Source organism: Anopheles aquasalis, chromosome Y (genome assembly GCF_943734665.1).
Source record: "Anopheles aquasalis chromosome Y, idAnoAquaMG_Q_19, whole genome shotgun sequence".
NCBI lineage: Eukaryota > Metazoa > Arthropoda > Insecta > Diptera > Culicidae > Anopheles > Anopheles aquasalis.
The window spans coordinates 2,376,298-2,388,329 of record NC_064879.1 but is presented as its reverse complement, the minus strand read 5'-3'; the positions used below and the strand labels follow the sequence as shown (position 1 = coordinate 2,388,329).

Sequence of the window (12,032 nt, the reverse complement as noted above, 5' to 3'; positions counted from 1 at the left end):
TTTATGACCCGAGCATGAATATGAATAAATTTGTTAGTTTTGCTGTTAATTTGCTTTTTATGACCATGTGCATGCCTCACGCGTGTGCGAGTGTGTGTGTTTGTGGGATGGAAAAACTTTATTTTATAGTTTTTTTTTTTTGCTGCTGCCAGTGCTCGCATCCCGCAACCAAAAAGAAAAAAAAACCAGAGCCACGGACGCGAACGGAGAGAAAACTGAACGCGCTTACGGTGCCAGCAGCATACGCGGGGCAACTTCCTATTCCACCGAGCACCGAGCGCATCCTTTCTAATTACCAACGCACACAAAGGGGTGGGGGAGGGGGGGGGTGGTGCAGAGGGGGGATGTTCGAGTGCGGGTGTGTAACCACCGCAAGCGCCAATGCGTGAGAACGCGACGACCACGACGATGATTATGATGATGATGATGGCAGTGCTGCATCTGCATCTTCACCAACTTCCCGTCGCTCTCGTATGCCACCCCCCGGGGACCTATCCGGGTTCGCGAGCCCTCCTCTAATTGCTCCGGTTTTGCGGTCGCAATCGTGGACGCAAACGGGCAGACGATGCCGTCGATAAATCAAATTCAAATTAGCGAGCTACGCTAGATGAGACGAAAGGGGAGGGGAGGGGAGGGTGGCCAGCACTTCACACGCGCTAGCGCGCGCTCGCCCGGCCACAATTTATGGCCGCTCCTGCCGGGACCACTGGCGGGCCCTTGCGCTGTGTCTCGTGATGACCTTTTCCCCTTCCCCTGGCTGCCTTTAGCAACGGAAGATCCAGCAGCCAGGGTGCTAGAAAGGGAGAGAGAGAGAGAGAGAGAGAAAAGAGAGGAGATGGGATGGAAAATGGGTGAACCGAAAAAAAATCTGAAACTGAAAACAGATCGAGATTTGACAGTTGAAACAAGCTTGAGGATTGTTGACAGCATTAGCGCACATACACCGAGACACTCACAAACATTCGCTCGCGATTAATCACTGGTGTAGACCCCCGGGTGTCGGTTGCTTTGTGACACAAATGAATCGATTGCGCCCCCTTTGCGCGCCGACAACCCGACGCTAGCTGGTGAAAAACTCGCTAACGGTTACATGAGTTCAACGCGGACTTATTTTTGACGAGTTTGTTTATTCTTTTTCTGGTAAACTTCATAATTTTTGTTTTTTTTAAGATTGTTTGGTGGTTGGTTTTGGAGAGGATTTATGAAACACTTTACCCGTGGCATTAACATACGGTATTGGTCGATAAAATAGCAGAGCTAACAAACTCATTCAAATGGAAAAAAAATCATTTTAAAATCTGTTTCTGGGTCACATTTTATAGCATTTCCTTAAAATCACACATATCTGGCGTTGGTAGTTCTTAGGATTACACAGGGTGTTTGTTGTCCTTGATAACCTATTGGACATCTTTATTCTGTTATTCAAATTCCTTTGGGGGGGGGGCGGGAATTGATTTGTATTTCCGATCAAGCAGCGTTTACCATAGCCCACATTTTCTTCCAAATGTTCACCGCTGCATTCTTAAGGGGGGCTTCGGTGTTTTCGGGCCAAAGAAAGGCCCTTTTTTGACGATTTTTTGTGACGCAACCATTCAACTTTATTTATGAAAATAAATGGCATATTAATCTGCAACTTTTGGAGACTATTTGGTAATGTTTTGAGCAACATTCATTGGAAAATGAACCCGTGGCATCAAATTTTGGTAGGCGTGTCGACGAAAAGTTACTTTTTACGGTGTCCATCGTAGCGACATGACGGATCATCTGAAACATACAAATCGATATTGGTTAGAAAGATTGTAAGTGTATCTAGGTAGTGCAAGAAATTTTTTGTTAATATTCAAATTTTTCGTTTTTTGGCAGATTTTTGAAGTTGAAAAAGTGATGCTTTTGCGATTCTGCCATAGACAACGAGCTTTACAAAATTGTTTAAAAAAAAGTATAAACAATTTTAATGATATTTCGACGGGGCTACCTGGCAAAGAGTGTACAAATTATGTGTTAAAAATTTCAAATCAATCAGTTTAGTAGTTTTTACGGTACGATGGGCACCGACTTTGAAAACGTTGGTTTAGGGAAACGCTGTTCAAAGTAGCGAGCTGCATAGAGCCTTGTATGAAACGCGGATTTTCAAAAATCAATATCTTTGTCAGTTTTTCCTCGATTGATCCTAATCTTTTACACAATACTCTCGAAAGGATTAGCTTTCAGGGAAAAATGTTAAAAACATGCGTCACAAATAAAAATTAAATACCGAAGTCCCCCCTTAATGTCACGGATAAAAACAAGTTCTTCGTCGTTCGGGCTACCTATCCACACAGTTTGCGCGATGTTTTTGTCGCTTTTGAAGACATTCTGAATCGTATTTCCACTTGGGAACATGGGATATATTTTTAACAAATCATCATGCAATCGAATGCACTTTGTGGTATTTTTTGCTTTCGTTGGTTATCACACGTTTGAGGCCACACCAGCTTGATGCCAACAATCCTTCAAATAATCCAACTCATTGAAAATTAAACGTGTGTTCGCTCCTCCAAACTATTATAAAAATACGCAAATCTCTTGCATATTACACTATTATTACGGTGGTTTATTTAAAAAGCTCATATTACTTTAAAAACAAATTCGTTTATCAGCGCTGCTATTTTATCGACCAATGCTGTAGATCGATCCAATTGATCCAAATGCGATCCGATTGATCCAAAAAGTGTTACACAATATTCTTGAAAAGCATTTAGCATTCACAAAAAAATGATATCCGCTGAAGAAATTTCTGTGATGTGACAAACTAAAGCACTAGAAAGAGAGCGCGTGTGAGAGAGAAAGAGAGTACGGCCTAGGAAGTGGTAGGAAGGGTAGTAGGGAGACTGACCAGCTGTCGAACTCCAGCCACCTCACCGTCCACCATTACGACGATAACGTAAGCCACAAAGCCACACAAGAAAAAAAAACCCCGACAAATCAATGCATCAATCGGGACACGAGAGGACCGCGCTTCCACAATGCTGATGAAAAAGTGGTGGCCGGAACCGAGAAAAAGCAAGACAGGTTGCACCAGGTGGGGGGGGGGGGGACCCGGAGCCGGTAGTGAAACGGAGACCGCTTTGCGCTCGGCAATCAACCGGGGGCGGGTGGGGGTTTGTGACGAGGTTCTCGGTAATGATAATTCAAATAACCATTTTGCTCAACCCTCCCCCCCCCCCCCACCTCCTCGCCGGGGGTTGGAGGGGTAAATCAACAATCGAACACACACGGAATGGGGATGGAGGCGTGAGGAGAGTGGAGAGTGGAGTCGAACCAATAAAGCAAAGAGAGCTGAAATTACATAATTTGCATTCCACACCGCCGGCTGATTGATGTATCAAAAGAGAAGGGGGTTGCTGTGGATGACATTTTCTCCCCCCCCCCCCCCCCCCCCCCCCCCCCCCCCACAGACGCACTGCTCTGTGTGTTGTGCAATCAAAGTGCAACGGTCCTTCCAATTGCACTCACCGAAGAAGAAGCAGAGAAAGGGGTTGAAAGGCAGAGCCCCTTTTTAAAGTTAGGGGATGATAATGTCACCCCCTGCCCCCTAACCGCAGCAGTAGCAGATCGTACTGATTACAGTGCAGTTAGATTGATTAATGCGTCGATGCAAGGTTGACAACATAATGTTCGCTCGCCGCGGCGTTGGCGTTGACGACCCGATCCTGCTCATAGAATGTAAGAATTTACAGATGGGGTTGCAGTGGTACTTGGCTGTCTCTTTCTTTTCTCTCTCTCTCTCTCTCTCCCCCCTTATCTGATCGCTTGTTACAACAAGCTAACCAAGCGACCAAATTACCCCAACCCCTCCCGTCGCGAAGGGGTGGTGGTTCTTCTGAAGCGGGTAGCTGTGTGACAGAGTAATTGAGTTAATGTGTGTGATCAGAAATCGAAACAAAGCAAACAACCCCGCCACGCCACGCCACGCCAGGCGGAACACTATCGTCGGTTGGATTGGTTACGGCTCGGTCGGCCGGTTAGCGACGGTTCGGTTGGTGGTTCTCGGAGCCGGCTCGGCTACGGTTTATCCGGAAGTCCGGGCACACACGAAAAAAAAAAAGAAAAAAAAAACGGGCGCTCGCGTCACGGCCACAGATTCGTTGCGCCTCGTGAGAGCTTCCAGCGCGGATTCCGTCACCTCCTAACTCTCCCGGGGACCGGAAGAGCACGCCCGGGTGGTGGGAGGGGGGGGGGGGGGAAGCTTCGAATTTCACGCACCCCATCGCACCAGGCCAGGACCATCTTTCCCAGGAGCTTGGAGCACCATCGTCGTCGTCGTCGTCGTCGTCGTCGTGAGAATCGCGCGCTCGATCCGATCCGGCCAATCCGGTGGCCGCTGTTTCGCACGGCGCTCGCTCGGTCGCGCGATCGGATTACGCGACCATTTTGGGGGGGGGCGAGAAGGGAGGCGGGGGTGAAAATGGGGGGTTGAATGAGGGGAGAGAATGTCACGCAAATTGACACCGGATCAGCGGAGATCAGATCCTCGGTGCGCCTCGCTGCTCGATCGGAACGACCGGATCGTATTACTCGTGCCGGTTGACCCGTTAAGGGATGATTGAGCCGGATCGGTTCCCCAACACCATTCTGCACCCTTTTGATATTACTCTGGTGCTGGTGCTGGTGCTGGTGCTGGTGGATCAGGTGCGTTAAAGGGCACGTCGCAGGATCTGTGAGGGTGCAGGAGGTGACTAATTAGCGAATGAAACCCCCAAACCAACCCCCCCAACCCCGTGATGAGGTACACCATTTTGTATTGCTTGTGGGGCTTGCCCGGTCTGGCCGATCGGCTGCAGTAACCAGGTTCTCACGCTGCGCAGCGCTGCACGCCGTTACCGTGAGACTAAGTGAGAGAGAGAGAGAGAGAGAGAGAGAGTGAGGCGGTAAAGCGCCCCTAATTGCCCCCGGGTCCCTAGAATCGCCGGGGAAATGGCCAAGAACGGGGGGTTGCGGAGTCGGTGACGGAACCGTTTTGGCACGATTTGTAAATCACGAGCGAAACGATCAGCGCAAAACGCAGCAGCACGGGCAGCAGCGCAAACTGCCTGTTAGCAACCCCTTCCAACCCCCCCCCCCCCCCCTCCCCGGGATCTCGAGCACCGAGATGGCACCGATAAGCGCCATTTTCTGGCCGGACTAACGAACCCCACGCCAAGCGGCGACGACGCTGGTCCGACGATGGTCCGACGATTGGCAATTTGTGGTGCACCCGCTGCCGTGTGCCAAGGCAACACGCAATTGCCTTATTACCACCCCGTCCCACCCCCTTCTTCCTTCCTTCTGGTACAAGTGAACCGTTTTGCTCGCCAGCTCCGAGGACTCATTTACATGCGCCATCTTGCAATCGGGCCCGGCCGGCCGCGGTCGTGACGCGTCTCTGTGCGAGGGTTAGCACGAAAGGTTCACCCCCAAACCAACCCCCCACCCCTCCACCGGGTTTCGTATTCCCTTGGAAGACGGGCTCGCGGCAGAAAGGGTGGCTGCGACGGTGACGGCGACGGCGACGACTGCCGACGTGAATGGGGAGGGGGTGGATGGGGATGAGGGTTGTCCTGATCCGCACGACCGCGCCTGCGCCTCCCGCGCCAGCTCTGCCCGGTTCCGCTTGATTGGCTGTTAGCGGAGGATTTTCCCGCACGGGGGGGTAGCTTCCCTTGGATTGGTCTATTGTTTCAAGCACCGCTCGATGATGGGGATGGGGATGCGCTTGTGACGTTACAAAATGACGTCCATCGTACGCTCGTCGGTGCTCGGTTTGCTTCGTTTGGGTGACGTTCTCGGAAGGAATCGGTGGCGCATCGCACAAGCTGTCCAGACCAGGAGGGCCAGAAAGTCAACTGGACCCTTACCCTTATTGTGCCCGGGTGCCAGCGCCAGCGCCAGCGAGCGCAACTTCGTCCCGGGAGCCCACTAAAAACCAGAAAGAAAAAAACACAGAACAAAAGAAAAAAAGGCAACCCCAGCAACCCCTAAAAAAAAGGGAGGAAGGGAGGGAAGGAAAGTCAAACCCGGACCGCACCCGACCGGGAGGAAGAGAGAGGGCCGAGAGGCGGCTCGGTAACGGGGAACGGAGAGCACATTTTTGCAATCATAACTTTTTAATTAATCTTCCACTTCTCGCCTCTTAAGATGTTTTAATCTTCGCCGGAAGCAATTAAGAAATGACGACGATGGCGAGTGCGAGCAGCAACAGAACGGGAGAACAAGAAATCGAATCGAATGAAACGAGGCGCTGGCAGGGCAGGGCAGGGCAGGGCAGGGCAGGCAAACCCAACAAAAGACCTCAAGATGAAACGCAAGAAAAGCGAAGAAAAGGGAAGAAAGCAAGGCATAGGAAGGGCGGGCGGGCGCAGTGAAGCGAAACCCAACGTTGGGGAGGAAAAAGCAAAAAAGAAAAGAAAGAAAAGAAAAAAAGGTCATCTTTTCCATCTTTCCGGAACACCGTACCATACGGTGTTTCGTCCTGCCGGCAGCGGAAAAGGTGGATTAACGCCTTGGTGACCTTTTTCTCTTCTCCACCTCCTCCTCCTCTTGTCTCATGTCTCCTGTGTGTGTGCATTACTCGCTCACTTCAACCCCGAACTGAAGCGCCCTTGTTTTGATTAATAGTCCCGCGGGAAAACGTCATCGTCGTCGTCGTCGTCGTCGTCGTTAATCCGCTCCAAATTGAGATGCCAATAGTCGCCGGAGAGCGAGTGTTTGTCAGCGAGATCGAGACGAAGATCCGGAGGGGATTTCCGGGAGCTTTCCAATTTATCATCATCCTCGATCCCAGACGCAAGCAAGCACACTGTCTCTCTCTCTCTCTCTCTCTCTCTCTCTCTCTCTCTCTCTCTCTCTCTCTCTCTCTCTCACGTGCTCTCTCTCTCTCCCTTCAAACGTTTCTGACAGGCGCGTCAATGCGCGCTAATGGGGCTGAGGTGCTTGCTTGAGCTTGCGCGTTTCTGAAAATGGAAAGACTCCGAAGCTTCACCGGTCGCCGGTTCACCGGAACAACGACGACGACTCGGAGGCGCCCGGGGTGCCCATCGAGTGGAACATATTGTTTCATAAATTCAACCGTTTAGCGGTTGGCAGTTACACATACACTCACTCGCAGCACACACAACACTCGGCTGCTCCCCTTTCCCACCCTCCTACCCCTTCTTTCTGTACTGACGCACGCAAGCCCAAGCCGCATCGCTCGCTCGCTTGCTCCGTCGGGGTGGCTGGTAAGTGTGATCCTCCGCACCGATAACGGCCGCGGTACGGGCACACGGGCCAGTGTGTTGTTGTTGCTGCGTTGTGTGGCGCGCTAGGCTCGCGTTTTCATTTCACGGTCCATTTCCGCTCACCCCGAGCTCTCGCAGCGCAGCAACAACGGAAGCGAGTTGCTCTCGAAGACGACGACGACGACGACGACGACGACGGTGAATGGGGTGGTGTGGACCACAACTCCCCTGATTACACCCCCCCCCAGGGGGGATGGGGGGGGGGGGGGGAATGCTGTGAGCCTGGCAATTAAGGTCCGGTCCAAAGTGGTTCCCAGAATAATTAGGCTGGGACGCATTCTGGCGTGGCCAGCAGCAGCAGCAGCAGGTCTTGGATACCATCCCCTGTGGCTTTTGCACCCTCTGTCGGACGCTAGGGGTGGCTCATTAGGTGCGTGTCCGGTGTCCAGTGCCCAGCCCGGCCCATGTCAGCACCGGATGCACTGCCGAGAGGTCTCACAGGAGGGGGGGGGGTTGCAGTGCTGCATGGAATTGACTTCTAATCAGGTGCAGCTTAAGGGTTGACCGCCCTCTCGTTCTCGCTTGGGGTTGGCGAGGGTGCATACGCAATTGGGATCGCCTGGATGACTGTGAGCGTTTCGTCCTGTCCTGTGTAAACGTTTAGTGAAACATCAAGGGAGCGCAGTAGCACCCCCGTGGGGGGTGGGGGGGGGGGGGGCGGTTGATGAGAGTCATTTGAAGGGCATTCCAGCCAACACACACTAATCGTCTTTTCTCTCTCTCTCTCTCTCTCTCTCTCTCAACCCACACAGAACGAAGTGGAAACGACAGACGGCGGTTGGGTTGGAGCTGCTGGCCGAGGCCGGTAACTATGCGGCCTTCCAGCGGCTGTACGGTGGCCCACCGTACATCGGTGGCTGGCCGTACCCGACCCCATCCGGACCACCGGGGACGCCCCAGAGTGCGGTGGACGCGTACTACCGGCATGCGGCCGCTGCCGCCGCCCTCCAGAAACCCCTCCCGTACCGGATCTACCCGGGGGTGCCGGGGCTCGGTACGCTCAACACGATCCCCGGTCCGAGCGGACCGTTCCCGCACCTGTCCGCCTCCAGTTCCCTGTCGACGCTCAGCAGCTACTACCAGGCGAGCAGTGCGCAACAGCAGCAGGCGGCCGCCGCCGCCGCCGTCGCCGCCAGTTCCGTCGGTCAACCGGGCCGGGGTGATGGGGCCGGTACCCCGGTATCGGTCACTGGTGGTGGTGGCAGTGCTGGTAGCGCCAACAACACCAACAACGGTAGCACCAACAACAACAACAACAATGGTGGTGGTGGCAGTAGCAACAATAGCATAAGTAGTCAAACCCGTCGCACCCCCAGCCCCACGCTCAACCCGGGCAGCCCGCCGGGCCGGTCCACCGAGAGTAACCCGCCCGACAGCGAGGACGAGGAGGAGAACATCCAAGTCTGAGGTACACACGGGGACAGCCTGGGGCCCGGTGGCCACCCATCCCGCCACTCCCGGTGACCTCGCCATCACATCGCCGCTCCCAGCCGCCGCCACCCCACCACTCCCCATCCTCCCACCTCTGCATCGCATCCCTTAAAACCCCGTTCCCATTCCTTCCCTTCGTCATCGTCTTCGTCGCCAGGCAAAGAGTGAAAGAAGGGAGCGGGGAGGGGGTGCAGTTGAAGGGTGTGTACTTAAGGGTGAGAGGCCTGGTCAAAGATTAGCTGGTAGCCGAAGGACGACTGGACGGGGACAACACCAAACCAAGCCGCAAACAAACACATACAGACGAGCGCAAATACTACTTTTTTTTCCTTTTTTTTTTGGGCAAATCTTTTGGACAGAACCAGAGCCTTAGCGAGCAACGAAAGGGCGGGGTAGCAAGGGGTAGCAAAGGGAAACACACAGAGAGAGAGAGAGAGAGAGAGAGAGAGAGAGAGAGAGAGAGAGAGGGGGAAAGAGGAACGCACAACCGACGTGGGATGTGCGAAAAAAAAACAAATACTCGTTAATAATATAGTATATACAGTGTGACCGTATGTGTCACGGTGTCGGTCGGTATGTTATGTGTGCCCGATTGGTGGTTAATTTTTGGCGAGCGGCGGGCGAGCGGTCGTGTCGTTGATAAATTCGGCAATAAATTCCAGCTCGTCGTCGTCGCCGTCGTCGTCGTCGCTTGCTCGCACCCTCTCCGCTTCTTCGTCCCCCTTCTCATCCCCCCTCTCTTTTTCTCTCACATGGTGAGCGGCGAACGGAGACACACCGCACCAGGTGTGGCAGAAGCGCGAAAGCGCGAGGTTAAGAAATTATTAACAAATAATCTTAATTTATGTTAATTGCATTTTCGGAGGATAATTATTTAATTCCCAACAAACAAACAACGACGGCACCGTGAAATCCAACACCGCGGTCTCATGGCCTGCCGCCTGCTTCTGTATGTGTACGTGAGTGTGAGTGTGTATGTCTGTGTGCGTGTGTCTGTCGCTTTTTAGTGTCGCGATCCACATTGTCGCGGTGTATTTTAGTGGTTTGATTTGCTTTCGTGGCGGTTGAAAGGGGGTTGAAGGGGGATGAAGCGCAACGGTGGCACAGAATAATGCTCCTCACTTCTGCCACCTAAAAAACCACCGCAACTTATCAGCTTCCTGATCCCAAAAACAATTACAACAAACAGCAAACAAGCTGTGCATGTGTTTTTTTTTATTATTATTTTCTTCTTCTCTCCTGGCCCGCTCCTGCTGCTGTCTCGTTCCGGTTGACCCACCCCACCAGGACTGAGTACCGTCGGTAATTGGCGGTGCACTTGGTGCATTTGTGACAGACGGCTGACGACTGTTGACTACGTTGCTTCCGTTCGCTGCGCGCGTCTCCTCTCTTCACTCCTAACAGGACAGTGAGGGGTGTCTTTAAGGACACTTTAAGGGTGCTCCTCACATGAAAGATCGGGCACGGTTGGGTTGGTGTGTGGTGGCGCGCGGTATCGTTGTATAAGCGAAAGACAATGAAAAGATAAAAAAAACAAAAACAGCAAGCAAACAGGAAAACACAAGGAGAGAGAGAGAGAGAGAGAGAGAGAAAGAGAGAGAGAGAGAGAGAGAAGCGAACAGTGGTGTAAAGAAGGGTATAGGCGCAATGCGCGAATCGCGGCGACGCATGCAACAGTGTGGATGGCAAAAAAACGGACATCACAACAAAGGTACTTAACAAAATATACATTAACGACAAGACACACACAGACACGTACACACAGACAGACAGGCACACCCAAAACATACACAGGAAGTAATGTAATATTTAAGTGAAGATTAGACACTTCAAACTAGCGCGTAAGTCATTGAAAATTATATATATATATACATAAATATATAAAAATACATATTAATGTGAGTATATGTGTATGTTTATCTACATAAACACCCATGCAAAGTACACGTTTACGTACATAAACATACATATATCGTTTCCTGACCGTTTCACTTGATAAGCAAAACGCAAACGTAACACTGGCGGCTGGCGGCTGCCGTTTGGCATCAGCAGCAGCAGCAGCAGAAGCAGCAGTAGAAACAGCAAACAATAGGAGCGGAAGAGCCGCAGAGAAAGAACTAAACAAAGCGAAAGCGAAGGAAAAAATGGAAAGAAACACTCGAGATTAGGGGAGCAGAAAACAACTAAAAAAAACTCGTCAAATCAAAGAATTGTGTCGCTGCTGCGAAAAAAGGCGTGTAGAGTGGAGTGGTGTTTTGCTTTCTAGATAGTTATGGAATTGTAAATAGCACGTTTCCATCCCCATCCTTCCCTACCTTCTTCTACCCTTTTTCACCTATCCCTTGGGAATGGGGCGAAATCGACAGTAAACAGTCAAAGACGTCCTTGAGAGGATCGGCAATGGAGAAGGAGAAAACAAAGAGCGCGAAAGCGAAGCGCGAGAACGATAAAGAGAGAAATGAAATCTGAAGGATAACTAGCTGGCAGGGAAGTTTTCGTTTCTTGGCGCAGGAAAATGATCGAAAATAAGGCATGGCTCCCCCTCCTCTCTCCCAATTTCCCCATTGACTTTGCTTTCAATCTACTCTGAGTCCCCCACCCAGTGCATCCTTCCGGTACATGCGTGCGTGCATGCGTGCGTGCGTTGCGGCAAGCAGCAGCGTGATGGAGATGGAAACAAAACTTTTATCGTGAAAATAAAAACTATCGATGAACAATCGGAGCGCTAAAAAACTAGCGAAAAGGCGTTGACTTTGGGGTGTTTGGTGGTACACACCGGTCCGTGAAAGAAAGGGAAAAGGAAAAACAAAAAAAAAACGGCGATCCGAAAAGTCTGTCCTTGGGATTGAAGATTGAGATGGCCCATTTTCCCCATTTTTTTTCCTTCGCAGGTTGTTCCGGGTGTTGGCGAGTTTTTTTGAGCAAATCCATCGCCAAACTCTCCGCTCCGTCTCTCTCTCTCTCTTTCTCTCTCTCTCTCTCTCTCTCTCTCTCTCTCTCTCTCTCTCTCTCGATCTGTCTGTGTTCGTGGTTCGAGCGTGCGACGTCACGGAAACTCGTCAAGCGCAACATTGAAAAGCGCTCGAGCGAGCGGTGAATCCCCCCCCCCCCTTCCCCCTGAGTGACACTCACATAAATGGACGAAACACACACCCCAACTCTTAATTGATTGTCATTAAACAGCCCAATTAACGGATGTGGCCGCGGATCGTTAGCGCCGCGGCGGTTTGCTCCAATTGAAGAAGAAGAAGAAAAAAAAGACTTGCCGAGAAGAAGAACAGGGGAAACACGAGGAAAGAAGCC

The 12,032-nt window shown here is 51.6% G+C and overlaps 2 protein-coding genes across 4 annotated transcripts in view; one reads left to right on the top strand and one right to left on the bottom strand.

Annotated features, from left to right (window-relative positions):
- LOC126579774 (homeobox protein B-H1-like) overlaps positions 1 to 8,776 on the top strand; it is a 37,200-nt gene extending 28,424 nt beyond the window's left edge. Inside the window, exon 3 of the mRNA XM_050243368.1 lies at positions 8,051 to 8,776. Coding sequence (XP_050099325.1) covers positions 8,051 to 8,705 — 655 coding nt within the window. The 3' untranslated portion in view covers positions 8,706 to 8,776. The remainder of the gene's footprint in view (positions 1 to 8,050) is intronic.
- LOC126579771 (cytochrome P450 4d8-like) overlaps positions 1 to 12,032 on the bottom strand; it is a 431,039-nt gene that overhangs the window by 229,247 nt on the left and 189,760 nt on the right. The window lies entirely within an intron of this gene.